General features: G+C 36.6%; 1 protein-coding gene across 7 annotated transcripts in view; it reads right to left on the bottom strand.

Annotated features, from left to right (window-relative positions):
- The window catches only part of LOC148847286 (exocyst complex component SEC10b-like), a 113,698-nt gene that overhangs the window by 76,063 nt on the left and 16,439 nt on the right, over window positions 1-21,196 (bottom strand). For 5 of the 7 annotated variants that reach the window (XM_088952335.1, XM_088952336.1, XM_088952337.1 and 2 more), the window contains 13 exons: window positions 13,417-13,472; window positions 10,512-10,636; window positions 9,727-9,984; window positions 9,565-9,639; window positions 8,796-8,897; window positions 8,584-8,634; window positions 8,367-8,472; window positions 7,887-8,006; window positions 7,707-7,798; window positions 4,939-5,107; window positions 4,781-4,857; window positions 4,551-4,649; window positions 4,334-4,424 (listed from right to left, as the gene is read on the bottom strand). In XM_088952335.1, coding sequence (XP_088808461.1) covers window positions 4,334-4,424; window positions 4,551-4,649; window positions 4,781-4,857; window positions 4,939-5,107; window positions 7,707-7,798; window positions 7,887-8,006; window positions 8,367-8,472; window positions 8,584-8,634; window positions 8,796-8,897; window positions 9,565-9,639; window positions 9,727-9,984; window positions 10,512-10,607 — 1,336 coding nt within the window. In that variant the 5' untranslated portion in view covers window positions 10,608-10,636; window positions 13,417-13,472. The remainder of the gene's footprint in view (window positions 1-4,333; window positions 4,425-4,550; window positions 4,650-4,780; window positions 4,858-4,938; window positions 5,108-7,706; window positions 7,799-7,886; window positions 8,007-8,366; window positions 8,473-8,583; window positions 8,635-8,795; window positions 8,898-9,564; window positions 9,640-9,726; window positions 9,985-10,511; window positions 10,637-13,416; window positions 13,473-21,196) is intronic. The other 2 variants (XM_088952340.1, XM_088952334.1) reach the window with 1 other exon arrangement.

Here is a 21,196-nt window from a genome sequence, read left to right as displayed (position 1 = left end):
GCTCATAAGCCCTAGCAACATTAAAGAGCTGAGAGTAGGTTTCTTTCACAACATCCCATATTTCTTTAGCTGTTTTTGCCCATAAGTAATTTTGGCTTATGTGTAGCTGGATGGAATTGCACAACCATGTCATCACCAAATAATTTTCCAGAATCCACTTAACATAAGTGGGATCCTCCTTATTTGGTTCCTTCACATCTCCCAACAAATAGTTCAGCTTTCCTCTTCCCCCAATGGCCATCATGGCTGATTGGGCCCACTCTAAGTAGTTTGAACCATCAAACTTTACAGTTGTAATCTGGAAGGTGTTTTCAGTCATGCCACCTGAACCAGTCCCAAAAACACCCTCCCCTTGGTGCTTGAACTCCATTCTTAGTTAGCGGTTAAGCAAAAAACACATTCTATTTACTGTAACAATCATCCTACTAGGTCTGAAAACTAGCGACAGTAGGTCTAGAAGTAAAAATCAAATTTAGAGAGAAAAAATTTCCAATTCACTGTACCACTGTATCAATCAGCCTACTAAATCTGAGAACTAATAGCAGTTGGCATAGGTACAGAACTCCAAAAACAGAGATCAGAGAGCAGAAATCTGATAGCAACCAAACTTAAAAACAAGTCTAATCTCTTATCCGAACATAGTAACAGTCCTAGATTTCAGGGTTTTCTCTTAAAACCTAGAAGAGAAAAAGAAAAAAAAAAGTCTATATAGCCATACCTCACAAATTAAGCTATCTTTGTTGTTGCCCTCAAGAAGGAATAAGACCTTACCCAGGAATTTCTGAAAAAACCTGATCTTGATTCAAAAATCTTCCTGAAATTGTGATCATCAACTTCAGTTTGCTCAAAACTGATCTTGATTCTGATCAACCCGAGAAACTTCTGAAACAAAGCTGATCTCAGAAAAAAACCTTGTTGATCACCAACTTCAGTCTTGATGAGAGAACCAAAAAATCTGATTGGCACCTCCAATCTTGATCAAAGACCTAACCTTGATCACTTAATTCTTCTCTGATTCTTCCTAATTACAAAGAGCACTTTCCAATCCTTGGAAAGTTGCTGAAGACTTCTTGTTATCTCCAAGAATCAGTCAAATGAAAAACTCAGCCCTAAATAATTCTCATGTGGTCGGCTGAATTAATTCCACATGAGAAACCCTAGATCGAATGCTCTGATACCAAGTAGTCGCTCAAGATTGAACAGACACTTAAAAGGAGAAGAAAAAAATAAGAAAAGAAAAGGGAGAAAAGAGAGAGAGAGAGAGAGAGAGAGAGAGAGAGAGAGAGATTTTGATAAAAGAAAGTTGGATTGATGTTTGAAACAGCCGCCCCCCCTCTTAAATTTATATACATAGTATAATACTTGTAAAAGGACTGAATTGTCTACATGGCAAGATAAGATAAGATAAGATAAATCTGACAAAAGACTAATCCTAATCTTATCCTAATCTTATAAAAGACTAGTCCTAATCTTATAAAAGACTAGTTCTAATCTTATCATAAAGAACTAATCCTAATCATAACTTATTGCTGACATACAAACAGTGGGGACCACCTTAGTGGGGTCCATATTAGTGTTCTCTACAATTTCCACAATCATCTTACTTTCTTCACTTCCCCTAGAATATTCTATCATCTTTTCCTACATTAGAGAGAGACCATAAGATGGTTTTACTTAAAAGATGAGTATAATTAACAACCAAATATAACTCTTATATGATGACTCCTTGTACTTGAGATTTTAAAATCATTTCTATCTTGAATTGTTTGCCCATATCAAAAAAATATTGATTATTATTTATTACCAGTAGTATGATATAATTTTATGATTATTATGAATTATTAAATTAATTTCTTAATTAAATTTTTAAAAGAGCCATGTATTCTAAAATCCCAGTTAGGCTTATTGATTGAAAGTTCTAGAATAGAAAATCTAAATACCCTTTTCATAATTATGCAAAGTTGCGATTCAGAAATTTTCTATGCTTTGCGACTGTTTCCAATTGGTTTTGGCAAAATTGGTGAAATTTCCCTGGTATTTCATCAAAACTAGGAAATTTCAAAATATCAAGTAAACATCAAGAAGTGTTTGGAAGTTTTTGATTCAGGAAGTTCTTGTTTCATCTCTTAGGAAATGGAGATAGAAAACACAGCCATACACCTCTCAAGCACCAACTTTTGCAGATAAGAAGACATTTGGAGAAACTAGAAACTAATTGCTAAAGCTTCTTCGGTTAAGGACAAGCCCGTTATAGCCTGGAAGCCCCCAGAAGAAAGTTTCACAAAACTAAACTTTGATAGCAGCAGCCTTGGTATTCCTGGGCCCTCTGGGATTGGGGAGTATTCGGGAATGCAGAGGGCTAGATAGTGGCTTTAATCTCTGGTCCAATTGGAGTGGGGGATGCAGTTAATGCAGAGGTCCAAGCTGTTTTACAGGGGATTCAAATCACTAAAAAGATGAACCTCAGAAATCTGGTCTAGAAGGAGACTCTAAAGTGGTAATAGGGTGGTCTATAGAACCGGAGACAGCGGTTTGGCCCTTCAGGGAGGCATTGAGAAGATTCAAATGGCTAACTTCTAATTTAACAGTCAGAGTTCAATGTGAGAGAAGATCAGCAAATGGGCTGGCAGACCTACCAGCTAAGCAAGGGGTGAATAGGGATCAATTATTCTGGGCTAGTGTAATTTATATTGTTTTTTGAGGATACATCGCACGCCTCTTGGGAAAACTAAATGCTGTATCATTTGTAAAACCCATCTTAAAAAAATTAATGAAATGCTTTATTATTCATAAAAAAATTTAAAAAAAAAAAACTTTTGTAGATAAGAAGGTTTGTGGTGGTATTCTCCTTAGGTGCACAACAAAGGATAACTTACTTGGATAAAACCCATTGATGGGAATTGTTGATCTATGAGGCTGATACCATGTCTTGAGGATCTATCATTTAAAGTATAGATTCTATAAATCAGAACAGAAGATTCCAGTTGAAAGGGTTTGTGGTGGAATTCTCCTTAGGTGGACAACAAAGTATAACTTACTTGGATCAAAACTCTTTGATTGGAATTGTTGATCTATGAGGTTGATACCATGTCCTGAGGCTCTATCATTTAAAGTGTAGCTTCTATAAATCAGAACAGTAGACTCCAGTTGAAAGCATGGTTTAAAATGTCCCTAATTTCCCTAATATTTCCACGACATATTTCCATCTCCATGAGTAGCAACACGAAATTTTACTGGAATCGACATTTTCCCAATGAACACTACCAGATCTACATGGAGTACAAGAGACAGTATCCACGACATATTCCCATTTTCACTTCCATGGGTAGCAACATGTAATTTTACTAGAATTGGCATATTCCTTTTGAACACTACCGGTACTATTTGGAGTACAAGAGATAGCATTATACCATAAGTTGGTGACAATATTGTAAATATGTGAACTACCAAGTTATTGTCCACCTAACTTACATATTACAACTTTGAGCTAGCTCAATGTTCAGTTCAAACATGAAGTTAAGTAATAGTTTTTGGTTTTTAGTAGATTATTTGGTTGATCTGTTACAACCATTTACATTTTCTATGAGTTTAAATTTTGCATTAACTATTTCTATATATCATGAAGTTCTAAAGTTTAAGGTTTACAAGGCAACTTCAGAACATATTCTTTTGTCTATAACCCTAGTTTCTTAGTTTTGTTTAACAACTTGGAACAAGATAATAATTTAAAAAGGTGTACCTATGCTTCTTTTGTCATTTCATAAAATATCATTCTATAAATTTCATATTTTATAACGTTTCCACCATGTCTGTAATTTTTACAATATTTCCATATGATATTTCCAACATTTCCGACATATTTCTTATATTTGGATGACCGACAATTCCACCGACATCGACATTTTAAACCTTGGTTGAAAAGGCTACACGGACCTACAACCATTAGTGTGAGTCACAATTTACACTTTCAATCCAAGTGAAAAATATTAATAAGCTTCTGACTCTTGTGCTTTAACCCCCCAAAGACGACATTCTCTATCAACCTAAGGATAACGCCACCAATGTCCTTAATAGAATTCTGAGACCTAAGTCCTAAGTACCCTCTTGTACAATCAATAGCATGCTTTTGTTTTGCTCAGTTATATCCAACATTTGTAATACGTGTATAATTTCTAGGCTCAACATAGTACCTTACCATTCATCTTGTGCATGAGCCATTTGTCACATGAAAAATAGAAAAAAAATAAAAAAATAAAAAAACTGTCAAGCTTTTAATAATTTCACTCTACAAAATAAGGAGGGGAGGAAGAAACATCTGATGTTATAACATTACCCTCAATATCCAAATCACCACATCCTACAGCTCGCAAGTCCCTAGCAAATTCCTGTGTCTTTTCATATGCAACAGCAAGCATTCTAAGATACTGCAGCATCATAAAAAAAAAAAAAAAAAAAAAAAAAAAGCAATAAAAATAATAAAAATCAACACCTCATAGGAACTTCATAATGGAATCAGTTTTAGAGAACATTACAAGATAAATTCTACTCACTAGTAAAAGTCCGGCTTTTTCAACAGGAGGCAAATTCACAAGGGATGGCTTCACCAGTACCTTGTCCAAAACAGCCGTAACTCGCTGCTCCAAAACTCGCTGTATGCAATCACAGAAAAGTTGTTATACAATAGAACACTAACTAAACCAGGTCTGAAATATAAATTTTCTCTGGATGTTTTGGCATAAAAGTGATGGTGAAAAAAGAAGAGAAGACCATTCTTGTATACCTGCACCAGAATTGACATGACCTCATTAGGAGAAGGGAATACAGCCATTATTGTGGAAGCTTCTTTTCTTACAGTATCTGCATGCAAACAAACAAAATATATCAAATCCCTTAAAGAAGGTAATTTCCTACTTGATCATAATAAAAGGTCATATAAACCTGTGATTTCTTTGTACACTGAAGAAAGTCCACGAGCAACATTACTAGGACTAGCTTGTGACCCCTGATCACCAAGAACCAACCTGGCGTCTGCATTCATTATCTCCACATCAATAAACATGGGTCGAGTTGCCACATAGTGTTGCATAGCACTGGTGCCCCTGTTAAACTGCAATGAAAAACAGAAATTCTGAGAAACAAAAAAAATTGACCCACTCAAATGACTCCCTTCTAAATGTCAAAATTTATCCTAAAAATTCCTTTCTCCTTTTGCATCGGGGTATTTTTTAATTTAAATTTCTTTCATTTTACTATTTTCTCTAGCATGTATAGCTACTGAATGTACTACAGATGCCCCCAACATATGGATGGGCCCAAGTCAAATGACAAGTAACTAGGACTGCAAATGGATCGGTCAAGCCAGATCCTGATATTTGTTTAGGGTTAATGAATTGAAATGGATTGAACCGTTTAGTTATTGGAAATTTGGAATACCACTGCCAGTTGAAAAGAGGTTTGAATAGCCACAATTTGTGGCCCGCCAAACAACAACGTATCCTCAGATCTATAAAACTGGAAACAGGAATTATCAATTGACATTGGTTTCAGGGTTTGGGTTTTCTTGAATTCTTTTTATTAACATAACAACTGCGCCTGCAGGTTTCTTCCTCTTCTAAGTAGTAATGCTAGCACGCTGCATTCACAACCGCAAGAACCAGTTAACTGAAGAACAACTGACAATACCAACAGGTAAGCTAGAATTTACTAAGATGAGATTTTGACTCCATTGAGACAATTTTCACTAGAGCAGGTGTGGAAAGTTTGTGAGGCCATGAGGGTAGTAAATGGTTGCCATACCATTAACTGTTTGGGAGGAAACAAATGACATTGTAATGAACATAGTAAACTAGGTAAGGTCCATAGAGGTTTTGCACCCTTTTATATGAATGATGGCAAGATCATTGATATGGTGAAATGTTTCTTAGCCCTAGTTTGGAGAAGAGAAGAAAACATTTTTAAGAGAAGAATGGGTGGCCAATAGCCCTCTCCCAGCTCCTTATTGATATTTAATTGAAAGTTACACAATATTACATGGACAGACAAGTGTGCCCCTGCTTGGGTGGCAGCAAGATATATAAACATAAGAGAACTATGGCCCGGTCTAGCGCAGAGGCAAAGTATAAAGCTAATGGCTCATAGAGTTTCTGAATTGTTATGGTTGAAGAACTTATGGACAAAAATGGGAGTACAGATTGATACTCCAATGTTATACTGTGACAACAAGCTGCCATAAACATAGCCCACAATCCCGTCCAGCATGATTGTACAAAGTGTATAGAGGTCGGTGGGCACTTCATTAGAGAAAGGGTTGCAAGTGGAGAGATTTGTTTACCTTTTGTGAGGTCTAAAGATCAGCTGGCCAATTGTCTCACTAAAGGTGTACCCAAGCCAAAAATTGACAACAATTTGAGAAATCTGGGCATGATAAATATCTATGCTCAACTTGAGGGGGGAGCATTGAGAGTGTAAGGGAATTTTCATCCTTTTATATGTTTTTTTTTTCTTTTTTTTTCGCATTAGGATGCCTAGTTATGAGCATTTTTTGTAAATTCTTCATTATGTTCAAATACCAAGTTTCTGGGTGTGAGCAGTAACACACTTCATTCTGTCAACAAACACTTCTTTTCTTTTCTTTTTCCTTCCTTTCTTTTATCACACAGTATTTTATAACTAACTCTAGGGTGCGAAACAAGGGAGAACACCCTACTGGTGCCAATAAAGGGGAGAAATAAGGGGAGCCCACTTCAAACACCCTAAACCACAACAAAACGAAAACCATTCTCTATAGAAATATCAAACATATCAGTAAAGCTGTACAAAAATTTAAAATAAAATATTGGGTTTTCTTGATTTTTAGGAAAATTTTTCAAGGCTTCCTCTTGCACACCAAACTATGATACCTGAGTACTTGTACAAGGGTGTTGTATCATATCAGATACTTCAATTTTTAGTGTAAATTCTGTGTCCAGACAGATCCTTGTTGTATCTGCATAACATAGGCATCAAGCAATCTCCAATTAATTCTCCAAAAGTCCTCCAAAAACCAGACAATCTAGAATAGATTGATCAACCTCTTCAAATCTCCATGCAACCCATTGAGCCAAGAAGTACAAACATTTCACCCTATAGACACACAAAAAGGAGCTTCACTCTAATACAAACTTATCTGGTTAACTCAGAAATATAGAAATTTAGTGAAATAAATAGAGAAGGAAGAGAGAAGAAGAAATCAATTTTGAGAGAGAAGAAAAAAGCATGAGACATGTGGCCTTTCTCCTCTGTTTATATTATTTTGTAAAACAATGAAAAAGACCAGAACACCCCTGGTCATGTATCCATATAATAAGTCCTATAGTAATAAAAACACGACCTATAATAATGACAATGTAAACATATCAATTCTTAAAAATAAGGCCATATTTCAACAATTTTTATTTTATATTATTCATTATCCATTCAATGCATGGATGGCAACCAATTCAAACAATAACACAAGTTAGAGATTAACTCAGCAGTCCTATCCCACATGTTGAATACACACATTTCTTTTGAACAAAGCAGATGCAATGTTTGTATCATCCAAGCAGATAAAGAAGTCATAATTCAAAAGTTGGTCAGTCCGTAGCTAAATAACCCATAAGGTGTAAGGCTACTTAAAAGTAGGTTGATGACATCAAAATACAACCTTCTACAAACCTCTGAATTACCTGAGACAAAATTTTAGCACATTGTGCCATTGTTGATAATTCCCTCCTCTGTGAAGCTGCATCAAATCGAGTCAATAATCTATTCTCCAGTTCTGAAGAAACCAAGGCAAAAAGGCCAAATAAGTTATATGTTATTTAGAAAGGATAAAATAGAAAAGTAGCAGGTACAAGTAAACCCACCATTGCAATAGTCTTGAAGATTTGCAACTGCAACTTCCAGACCTTTTCCTGCTGTGGCATTTCCCATCATTGATGGTACAGCTATGCCATGTCTTCCAACATCTTCATCGGCAAATGCCCCTAAAAAGACATAACAAAGTAATGGTTAATAGTCACTCCTGTTATGACAAGAAAAGAGGAAACAGCATTGATATATATATATATAAAAAAAAAAAGAAGAAGAAGAACATAGAAACAAAATGTGCTCTTTAAATATCTTTAATTTTGTGGAATAACTCTAATGATGTTTCACAATCAATTCATTAATGAAAGCAGCACAAGTAGACTTTTCTTGAAATGATTAGCATGATTCACTGCTTCAAACAAGATCCTTTTAGCACAGAAAATTTCAAATATTTTCAGAATGTCCATAACTTAAGAACTTAAATTGATATTGAAATGGACACATTACAACTTTATAAGCCAAGAATTTCATCTTACGCAATTTCTGTGCAACTGAAGCAGCTTCTGCAACACGACTATCATCAGAAAACAGAGGTGAAAGTTCCATCAGATCCCCTGGGCTGCTATTGAACTCCATCAGGTACTGCAGGAATTCATTACAATCTTGATGTTAGGAAATTAATTATGCAGAGGATGGCAACAAAGTAAAAAAATTATTAAAACTGGGACAATTCTGAAAGATTTCTAGGATTACCTTTATCAGCTCTATTGTTTGACTAGCGGTTTCTCTCTGGGAATCTGCACTCTGACGAGCAACAACAAAATTTATTAAAACAATGGATGCTACATAAACCCCATTCCAACCATCAGTAAAACCATGATTTCATATAGCCCTAACTGCAATGCATGAAATGGAATAAGAAAGCTCAGTAATTAATCATTATAAAATACAGACACACATTTTACCTGCAAATGATCTCCAATTTTAGCAGCAGTCTGCCCAACACTAGAGATACGAGAATCCAGCCTGGCAAAGCTATCAAATAGGCCATCTACACCTTTCTCCAACTGAATGATGAAAAAACAAAAATTAACTTTTAAATAAGAAAGGCAATTACCGAATGTTGGTCCCAGCTATCAGTCTTGGGAGGGGTGAACTGGATTCAGGCCTAACCTTTTTGCACAAAGTGGCTGCTCTCAGACTCAACCTCACATTCTCGTGCCTGTCAGCCCGAGATTTTACCACAACGCCAAGTAATGGCCCCTAAATTAAAACTTTCCAATCCAAATGGATATTTGATTCACAAGATCTACAAACATATAATTTGAAGAACTTTTCTGTGATTTCAGAACTTCTGGGTTTACTATAGGTGTAAATCCATCATACAAAAGGAAGAGAAGAAAAGGCCAAGTGGTCCACTCTAGACAGTAACAGGAGAAACGCTTGAGCTTAATTTCAGTAGGTCCTCCATTAATAACTCTTGTACAATGGGGATTGGTGGAAAACCATAGGGATCCACTTTCCCTTTTTTTTGGTTCTTTTTTAATAAAATAATTCAGTTATTCATCAAAAAAAAAAGTTGAATGTTTTCCTTTTGAAAGCAGCTTGCAAAATTTTGACTAAAAATAAATACATATAATGTTGTGAAAGTTAAGTAAACATCTCATTATCTAGTCTTTTGGGTTATCTAAATTGACTAGAAAACTCTTAACTTATTCCTTTCAATACACTAACCTCAGACAGAGTCTTGCGGTGCTTGGAGTCTTGGACAGAAACCTCCTTCTTGAGATTGTTCAGTCTTGCATCAATCTTCAACTCACAGTAGATAAAGAGAAACATCGATTAACAATCTGGACAAGCTTAAATAGTCTACTGGCCCAAGCCCAGATGATATACCTGCTTTCTAAGGTCAATCAACTCCCTGCAAGAATCTTTGAATATAGATAAGAGAGCATCTACTTCTGGAAATAAGGGAGAGAAAAGCCCTTGTGCAAACTTTGCTGCATCAGATGGAGCTCGCAGATGTCCACTGGGCAAAACATCATTTCCTACAGTGCCGCTTTGGGCTTCTGATGAATCAGCATCTTCTTCTTGAAATGATGGGAGGAGTTCATTTACCAGGTTTCCAAATAATGCATCAAAAGAGAAATCACCCTAAAAGGAAAAGTCACACTAAAACATCAATAGTCAATCTAAATGAACTAATAGCAAAAGAATCTGAAAACCTTTATTTTAATCAATTTTCAAAGGCTAAGCCATCTAATGGAACCTTGAAACATGCCTATAACTCTTAAGGCATGCTTTTTATGGTTTAGATGCTAGGGACAGGCTAAATGTCATTCTCTGCACTGTCGTGGCATCACCCTAGGCAATTTTGTTGCTTCCTAATTACAAATCATAAAACCATTTTCAGAATCTTCAAATGCGAAAAAACATTTTTATAAGGATTAAAATATCAATCTGTATCGGTGCATCCAGTATTCCAAATACACATGGATACACCAATACATAAACTTTTAAAACTTTGGGATGATTAATCACACCACTATAATCCTATTAAAATGAAAAAAGTAAAAAATTAAATAAATAAATAAAATAACTTGGAGTAGTGGGCATATCGATACACATCGATACCAAATTTTGGTATCGAGCATACTGATATTTTAATCCTTGCCTTTTACCTTAAAGTCATCTAGGTCCAGCATAAGTGGAAGTGAGGTAATAGACGATGACTTTGAAACTCTACCACCTCTAGTTCCATCTCTACTCTCTTTCATCTAATCCAAGGAAGACTAAACCAGGATTTCTGAAGCAATGTAAAATTGGTTAAAACATGCCCAAAACATTGCAGCATATTTGGCTAATTAGCCATAAAGCATAAAAACTAAAACAACCTTGAAACTAAAGCATAATTCTAGAGAACATGACTTTCATGTATGTCGCTTCCAGAACTGAAGAAACAGTATAATCACAAGGAATTTCACACTTTAAGTGCTAAACCAAACAAATTATATGAGATGTATAATGAAGGGGAGAGCTATGACCTACTATCTTCAAAAAAAAAATGCAAGGGCAAATAGAAAAAGAAAATGAGAAAACAATATGGCAACAAAAGAAGACCCAATTATGGCCAATGGGCAGGCATTCCCTCACTTTCTTGATCAGCTGATTGCCATCACTGACTCACTTAGTGGAAAAGATTGTTACAGAGATCAAATATTACCAAAGGGAAATGGATAAAAGTGGGGGTAATCTGTTAGACAATGTAAGCCCGTAGCTCCAATCAAATTGATGTATATTATTGGCATTTATTGTAAATGAATAAAGTACATAATTGATTCATGTTATTATGGTGTGTTTCTGTGTATTACCCTTAAACTTGACACTTGTGAGACTCATGTTAATTTAGCATCTTCACAGCCGTTGGATAGACCTGGGGAGGTTTATCCTGCCAAGGCTGACACTAATGTGCTGCCAAGTCGATTGGGGTGGCTTGTCTTAGCTGCCAGGGTGAGACCTGAAGCACATGTAGTGTGGGATTGCTTGAAACCCTGAAGCGGACCATTTTCCAATTATGCCCTAGACCTTGGAGACAGATGGGCAAAACTGGAAAGTTACACCTAACCCCTAGACTCGATTATGGTATTGCACTAGGTGTCGAATTGGACTATTTTTGATATACCAATCAGTGAGATCCTTAGTGGGGGTCAAAACCTGGGTATGTCAGGGCAGTCTGAAAATTCACCCGAGTGGGTGATCATAGTGACAAAATCAGCCCCTTTGTCAGACAAAGTAAATGATCGGGGAATGCACTCTCTCTGATAGAAACATAAACTGTCGGCAGTCGATTTCAAACTTGTTGAGATTTGTTTTTGCAAAATATATTTATATAGAGATATACATATATATTATGGTTTCACAAAATGTTTGCAAAATGGTTTTAATTCCCGAGATCCATGTGAGTAGAGAGTGCAACACTGTACCTTGTAGCCGAGGGAGAGGTCCTCTCTTGTCGGGCAGTGTATGATCATTAAGGGTTGAGAGGTTAAGTGTAAGACCATTTAGGGCTTTTACTTGATGGGCTAATCTCACATAAGTCCATAGTCCTTAGGCCTTCATAAGGTGCTTGGACCCAATGATCATTTAGTGTAAATGTTGGGCCTGTTAAGAGCCCATACAGATGGGCTCAAGGTTCACTGTCTTCAATAGTGAATTTGGCCAGGCCTTGTAACAGAGGCTAGGCTGAACCCATATGGATTTTGTGGAGATCAATGATAGGGCCCCAAGCAATAGAAAGAGAGCCAAGCGATTCAATATTTAAAAGGAAGTGAGCCTGATAACTTAATGGGCTAATTAGATTAATTAATTATGGGCGAATTTGAGATCAGATCTGCTTCTAGATCAGCAAGAGGATAAGATATGTCTTATCCACTTAAGAGTTATGATCCAAATAAAGATTTGGATCAAAGAACCCTCTCCTGATATGATTAGAAAGCTTATCCAAGAAGGATTATAAATAGAGGGAGAAATCCTTCTGTTAAACACTTTTGCAAATCTCAAATCTTCTCTCTGTTCTTGCCACCCTACCCTGTTCGATCTCCAGTTCTTGGAGTGATCAAGATTGGATCTCCATATTGTTTCTTGCTGGAAAAAACAATCTTGAAGTTGTACTCACATCCCTACGTGATTCTTGCTGAAGAATCTCTTTGTTGATCCTGCCTCACCCTAAGTTGTGTCATCTTCAGTGGAGGAAGGATTTGGTGAACTCTTTGGGCGCGAACACCTACATTGGGAACTACTGTTGATTCCATATCATGTATATCCCTCCCTTAATCTTGGTTTTAGATTTGGTCCGGTTTGTTTCAAGAACAAACCTTGAAAAATGCAATTTTTCTAAATCAGGGAATAGGATTCCCAGAAGGGAGAAAGAAATTTTTGAAATTTCGCCCAGCCACCCTACATGGTTCGGCCATCCATGTGATGGATCTCCCTTCCCTTCATAATCAACTATCCAGCACATCACAGAACATTGACTACCATTTACAAGCAAAGATGGGGTAAATAAAAAAGAGAGCACAATAGCTATCTCAACAAGGATTACACCAAGGAAAAAAGTAGCCTTAAAAGAGGTCAAAACAAAGAAAAAATAAACATTTGGAAACACTCCCAACATTCATTCAACCATTCATAAATAGATATAGCTCTCCTTACCTCCCAAAAATAATACTAAGGTTCCACCAATAGAACAAATATACAGAAAGGATAAATAACCTCCAAAAGGGATGACAACCAAGGATAAAAATATAAATTTTGAATACTTCTAACATCCACTCCACCATCAATCAACATATCTGGCACTTTAAGCCAGTTGCATAAAATATCCATAACCATAGCAAATAATTATCAAGGAAAAGACCTATAGTATCATAACCAACAAAAAAAACTGAAGTATTCACAATATCCAATCACCAATTCATCAAGATATATGGCCCTCCTGGCCTCCCACCTATAAGAACATCAACATCCATGATAAATTTGATGGAAATTCACAGAAAAAAAAAATCAAGAATTACAATAGCCTCCTACTTTCTGAAAATGGAGATGCGAATGCTCTACTAGAGAGGCAACTGTCAAGGGGGATCCTGCAAGTTAACCACAGACACATAAGATTGGGGAAAAAAAGAAGCACAACATAAAGAATAACACAGTTAGCAAATAAAATCTCTTATGAGAGAGATTAAATTAGCAATTGAATATTCCAAATCCCATTTCATTATTCCATTAGTACATTTGGCCCAGATGAGCGCCCAAATGTGGGCATCCATAATTACCAAAATTATTTAACAGTTCCAAATTACCAGGAACACCAAGTACAAGTGACCAGATCTGGAAAGTCATTGACATGAATGAATGAATTTAATTTCTAATTTGTAGTGTCAAACAAAGAAATGAATGATGTTAAAACAAATGAACTTGCGGATTGATCATTTTCATTTTTCTAATTTTTATGTCTCCCAAACTAGAAAATAAAAAAGTACACACAAACACATTGCATTGTCAAGTATCTAGCATCATTTAGGGCTTATTGGTTTATCCGATTCCTAATGCATGTTCAAGAGTTTAATCTTTCTTTCAAAGACATAATAAATTGAAACCATTCAATCTGCCTCAAAGTTATTCACAAATTTACAAGTGAAACCATTTTAAATATCTAGCAAACAAAGATATTTTCTTCTAGGTTTAGGAGCAACCAAACACGTATAATCAAAGATTTTGGTTTCTTTTATTTGTTTAATCTTTTAGTTTATGAACCATACATATGCACAAGTGACCATATCTAGGTAGTTGCTAACATGAACGAATGAATTTCTAATGTATAATGTCAAACAAAGAAATGAACTTAGTTTATAATATGATGCTAAAACAATAAACTCGTGGATCATTTCCATTTTCTTAATTTTTAAGTCTCTTGAGCTAGAAAATGAAAACAAAAAAAAAACATTGTATTGTCAAATATCTACCTATTCATAATATCAATCAGGAGTTTATTCGTTTATGTGGTTCCTAAATCCTTATGCAAGTGACCATATCAACGAAGTCATTGACACGAATGGATGGATTTAGTTTCTGGTCTATAGTGTCAAACAAAGAAATGAACTTTCCTTCTAATATGATGTTAAAAAATGAATTTGTGAATTGATCATTTTCATCTTCTAATTTTTAAGAGTCCTGAACTAGGAAAAGAACACATTGCATTGTTAGACATTCCTCCTCAGTGTTATCCACAAAATTACAAATAAAACTATTTTAAATGTCTAGAAAACAAAGAAGATTTCCTATAGGTCTAGGAATAGTCAAACATATATAAACAAAGCTTTAGGTTTCTATTATTTGTATTTTAATCTTTTGGTTTACAAACCACACATGTAGCTAACATTTTATTTGAGAAGTTATCATTTAGACTACATATAATATCATATGGTGCAGGAGATTATCTCATTGTCCTAGAAAACTACTCGGTTGCAAATATGGAAAGGTTTTCCAAGTGGATATCCCAGCTTCCCATCCAGGAGGTTCTGGTGCAAGAGAGAGGGTGATAGTGGAAGGAGAGAGGGTGTTGGAAGGAAGTAGTAAGGGGGAGGCGGACAGAATTTGGGAGCTGATTTTTACAATGATGGAGGGAAAAAAAAAGCAAGGACTCTTACAAAGATGTAGCCAAAATAAGTGTGAGCAGGGTAAAATTCTTTCTCAGACATTGGCTGGAAATGATGGAGAAAAGAAAAAGGAACAAATAAGAAAAAAAGATCTGAAGTGGAAAGGCTAATTTCAAACATTGAGGGGGATTTAGAATTCAGTGGTAGAGGGGATAGGAGGAAGGGCCTAAAATGAGGAGACTATGGCCTTTTCATGGGTTTTTTGCTATTTTGTCTCGATGAAAATTATTAGTTGGAATGTAAGAGGGTTAGGGAATGCAAGAAAGAGAAGGGTGATCAAAGACCGACTCCGAAGGGAAAAACCAGATTATGTGTTGTTACAAGAATCCAAAATGATGGAATTAGATGGGAGATGGGTGAGGAGTTTTTGGAGATGTAGAGGTTTAGGTTGGAGCTTGTCTCCTTCTGGGGGAGCATCGAGGGGGATCGCAACACTGTGGAGGGAGGATGTGGTGGAAGTAGTGGAACAATTGATAGGCAGATTCTCAATTTCCATTAAGTGTAAGAATGTAGAGAATGGGTGTGTATGGGTCTTAACCAATGTTTATGGCCCTAATTCCTATAGAAAGAGGAATGAGATGTGGGAGGAACTATATGCAATCAAGGGGCTATAGGACGGTCCTTGGTGCCTGGGCGGGGATTTTAATGTCATTAGATTCTCTTATGAAACCAGTAATTTCAACAAGCATGAGGAAATTCAATGGTTTTATCGAAGAATGTGAACTAAAGGAAATACCTCTGCTACAAGCCAGTTACACATGGTCCAACCTTCAGGAAACCCCTTTGTGTTCAAAGCTGGACAGGTTCTTATTTAACCTTGACTGGGAGAATAGTTTGGAAAACTTGGTTGTAGAGCGTTACCCAAGGTCACCTCCGATCATTGTCCTATCCAAACAGGTATTGAGTCATTTTTTATAGGACCCAAACCTTTTAAATTCGAAAATGTGGCTCACCCATCCAGATTTTGTGAAAAAGGTGAAGGAATGGTGAGGTGAGGAGGAAAGGGGGGTAAGATGGAAGGGGATCAAGTTCCATAAGAAATTAAAAAGGCTGAAAGCCAAAATAAAAGAGTGGAATAGAGATCAGTTTGGTAAAATTGAGGAGCAAAAATTGTGCCTAATTTCTCACATAGAGAACTTGGATGTAAAGGAATCTCAAAATGGGCTAACCGAGGAGGACAGAGTGTTAAGGAGACAATTGAAAAAGGATTTGGAAAAGGTGTTATTGAGGGAAGAAATCAATTGGAGACAAAAATCTAGACACAAGTGGATTAAGGAATGCGATGGGAACACTAGATTCTTCCATGATTTGGCAAATGGGAGACAATGCACTTCTGTCGGCTTGAAGATGAAGCTGTAATGTAAGGAGCACACCCGATTGGCTGGAGACCATTGACTACTACATTCTTCACCCCAAGGCTATGAATTCGTTTCAGGTTGGAGGCCAGTTGATTAACTACCGATATAATGAGAGCTGGCAAAACCTGTCATTTTGGGAAGGCAAAAAACAATGTAAATAGATAGGTTGTCAGCAATTTTCTTAATTTGGATTTCTTGGTTAAAAAGAGTCACTTTAATGGATGTCTTGGTGAACTTATTCTCAGGCTCCTTTAGTTTTATGGGATTTTGAAGGTGGAAAGTTTATTAATTGGATTGTGGTTTCTTCTATGGTTTTCGAACAGCCGTTGAACAGTTGGATTGTTCGGCCTTGGAATTGTCTTTGGCCAAAAACCATTAAATTGGTCAAGAGTCTATTGGCCCGAGTGGTTGAACTATCGATTCATCTGATCCATTCAATCCTTTTGGCCATTTTTGTATTTTAATTATTCTTTTTAATTTTTTGGTCAAAACAAACCATTCATTCAAATCGGACAGTCAAACCATCAACCCATAAATCGGTGGTCAGAACAGTTCCAGTTCTGGGTCGTTTTTTAAAACATCCCTACTAATGGTATGCGATCTAGATACTCCTAGCAGGAAGACGATTCAAACTCCACTTGCATGGCGAGCTAGACCAATCTGCAAAATAGTAGATCAGAGAACCTGGGGTAGTTAACCCGGCGAGGTCGCTCCGATGCTTAAGTTAGTACTATACTGTGGATGTGAATTGAATACTTGAGTGCTTGAATGCTAGTGAGTAAAATAATCACGCGTACCCTGTGTCATTGCGGTTGGTGCTTTTATATAGGCATTGTTTAGTGTAGGCTTCACACACCGCATCCGAGATTTCTGGGAGGTCGTGCCTTACCGGTCAAAAATCCTTGGAGGTAACCACTATGCACGTTGACCATCCTCCAGAACATTTGGTATGCGGGCCAACTTCAGAGAAACCTGAGTGTCGGGGTATGCATGCCGAATTTGTCGGCAAGCACATCTTATAGGTCACCGCCCGGTCCTCAGTTAGGTCGGAAAGCCCTCAAGAGAGGTTGTGCCTCGCGTCGAGGTCACTTCGGCCAGTGACGAGTTGCTACAGGTCAGCCCTAGACGAGGTGCTGCAAGCTGACCTAAGTTGTGGTCAAGGTCACCAAATCAGCGATAAAGGTAGGTTGCCAGGTCGGGGTGAAGACGAACTGCGATTTGTGACTCTAAATCATTGCTTAAGTGGCATCTGGGTGTCGTCCAGCTGTTTCGGGATACCATGTGTCATGATGTTATTGGAGGGCCAAATCCGCCCTCATCACCTACCATCAGTTAGTCTATCTTTGTTAGTATTTCAGAAACATGTGAGATCCATGGCAAAATCGATTTTTCCAGGTATTTACTTGCCCAGGTAAATAACCCTTCTTACACTTGGGAAAATTGGGTTTTCCAAATAAAAGATAAATAAAAAAATTAATATAGTAAAAAATGCCTCCACAAGATACATTTACCCAAATAATTTAAACAAAAAAGAACATGGATAATGCCCAGGAAAGTAAGTTCCTGAAAAATGATTAAAAACTTAGTATAATAATTCCGAAAGGGTGGGACCAAAAAATGATTAAAAACTTAGCATATAATAATCTGGGTACGTAGAGTTCAGATAACATATTCAGGTCTTGTTTATTGTAGCAATTAAAAAGAAATTAATAGAAAAAAAAATAGTGCATTCATACCATAAAAGGCTAAAAGCTTTCACAAGACATAGGACTATTTTGCGTATTAGAAAACCAAAACCTGGTTATTTCAAATTATATATAAAGGACAAGAAAACTGAAATAAAGAAAGAATCATAATTAAGGCTTGGGATCTTAATAAAAAGAATTTGGGTTTGTTAGTGGGATATATAGTCAGTCACCTCTAAGGTTCCATTTCTTGAAAGGTAGGCACTGTAGTCATTGCAAGCAGCTGAGACCTTGTGACCAAGCTAGAGATAGGAGAGGAGGTAATTACCAACCAGGATGACATAGCCAGAAAATTTGTGGACCACTTCAAATCGATTTATAGAAGACCTTTGAGTGAAAGAGCAGTCATGGAAAGGGTGGATTGGCCAAGAATTGATGATGGAGTGGCGAGGGGGCTGGAAAGGGATTTCGAGGAAGAAGAGATTAAGAAAGTTGTCTTTCTAATGGATAGATCCAAGGCTCCGGGTCTAGATGGCTTTACAATGGGCTTTTATCAAGACTGTTGGGAGGTGGTGAAAGAGGATTTAGTTGAAGTCTTTAAGGAATTTGCAGACAATCACACTATAAGCCCTGGAATTAATGCCACATTTTTTGCCCTGATACCTAAGAAGATTGATGCCAACCACACAAAAAAATTTAGGCCAATTAGTCTAGTGACAAGCATCTATAAAACTCTGGCTAAAGTGCTCTCATTGAGGATCAAAATAGTCCTCCCTTCTATCATTAGTGAAACACAGGGGGCTTTAATTCAAGGGCAACAAATAACAGATCAAATCTTAATTGCGAATGAGTGTGGAGGAAATGAAAAGGTCTAGTAAGAGAGGATTCAACTGTAAATTGGATCTTGAAAAGGCCTATGGTTTGATGGACTGGAAGTTTCTATTAGAGGTTATGCAAAACTGTGGGTTTGGGGACAAGTGGTGTAATTGGATCTTTGGGTGTATCAGTACTTGTCACTACTCTATTCTGGTAAATGGTATCAATACTTGTCACTACTATATAATCCTTTTAATGTTATACAGAATCCTAGGAATATCCTCATTGGTTTATGATAGAATACAGAAGGTAGGCATCCTCCAAGGTTTGCAATATCCCCAGAATATGCCAATATTACCCATGGAGTTTCCCATTTTAGGGGGTTCCAAAATATGTACAGTGGAACTTTTATAACTTTTATAACTAAATAAATTGCTAAGCTATTCGAAATCTTTCAAAATCTCAGGATTTACATTTTTTTTGGAAAGCCATGAAAGATTTTATTAAAAGCAAAAAAGAAGTATCAGTGACAACTTTCAAGCAGTGTCGCGAGGTGCAGCCCCCATTACATAATCAAATTACACTTGAGCCACAAACAATTCAGACTTATACACCCTCTGTTTTGTAAAAAATAGTCAGCTAACCCTTTTGCTGACCTCCTTCCCGTTGAACAATAATTGTCATATCTCTAACTAGCCATTTAAATATTTTCATAGAATCCCTATATTTTCAGACCATTGTTTCTAGTTCCTTCAGCCACCTAGTACCAGCTTAGAATCACCCTCAATTACCAACCTGCCTATAAAATAAGAGTAAACAAAGGAAGAAGAAGAATCTATTGTATTATTCATCAATCTCGTATGTATATATACAAGTTACAAATTCTATGTTAGGAAAGAATATATTAGGAAAGAAGACTAATCAAATTCCTACAAATCTGTCCCACAATCAAGGTAAATCATATCTCTCTAGTATTTACTTCCTATTTTAGTTATACAGTCTGTAAAATCATATCTCCCTAGTATTTACTTCTTATTTTAATTATACAGTATGTAACATCTTCCTATTTTAATTATACAGTCTGTAGAACTTCCCCTCAAGCTAGAGCATAGATATTAATCATGCCCAGCTTGTTACAAAGATAATCAACCCTAACCCCATTAAGAGCCTTCGTGAAGATATCTCCCAGTTGTTCTCTTGTTTTCACATAACCTGTGGAAATCAAACCTTGCTGAATCTTTTCACGAACAAAAAGGCAATCAATCTCGATATGCTTAGTTCGTTCATGAAAAACAGGATTAGATGCAATGTGAAGTTTTAAGACCTACTTCAGTCAGAAGCTGATATATCCACATTTCACACACAGACTTGGCCATAGCTCTATATTTCGATTCTGCACTCGAACGTGAGACAACATTCTGCTTCTTGCTTTTCCATGAAACTAGATTCCCTCCAACAAATACACAGTAGCCTGAAGTAGACCTTCGATCTTCCTTGGATCCTGCCCAGTCAGCATCTAAAAAATATTCAATTCTAGTATGACCATGATTGCCATACAAAATTCCTCACCCAGGTGCTCCTTTTAAGTAGCACAAAATTTGTTCTACAGTTGTCCAGTGATTAACTGTTGAAGTGGACATGTACTGACTCACCACACTAACTAAATACGCAAAATCTGAACGAGTTACAGTAAGACAATTCAAATTTCCAACCAATCTTCTATATCTCTCAGGATCTTCAGATAATTCACCATCTTTTGTGAGTTGCAAGTTATGAATCATTGGAGTGCTACATGGCTTAGCTCCCAACTTTCCCGTCTCAGACAACAAATCAAGTACATATTTCCTTTGAGATAAGAATATTCCCTTCTTGATTCTTGTTACCTCAACACCCAAGAAGTATTTTAGCATTCCCAAATCTTTGGTATGAAACTGAGTGTGGATAAAGGATTTAAGGGATGAAATCCTTGAAGTATCACTCCCTGTAATGACAATATCATCCACATACACAACTAACAAAATGATGCCAGCAGCAGAGTGTTTGAAGAAAACAGAATGATCAGACTTACTTTTCTTCATACCAAAATTCTCGACTGCCTGACTAAACTTTCCAAACCAGGCGTGAGGACTTTGCTTCAACCCGTACAGAGACTTATGAAGATAGCAAACTTTCCCATACTCTCCCTGAGCAACAAAGCCAGGCGGTTGCTCCATATAAACTTCTTCTTGAAGATCCCCATGAAAAAAAGCATTCTTAAGGGGCCAATTATAAATAGTTGCCATAGAAATAAACA

The sequence above is a fragment of the Nelumbo lutea genome, chromosome 6 (genome assembly GCF_056320005.1).
Source record: "Nelumbo lutea isolate HS-2025 chromosome 6, American lotus-T2T, whole genome shotgun sequence".
NCBI lineage: Eukaryota > Viridiplantae > Streptophyta > Magnoliopsida > Proteales > Nelumbonaceae > Nelumbo > Nelumbo lutea.
This window is presented reverse-complemented; position numbering and strand designations above follow the sequence as displayed.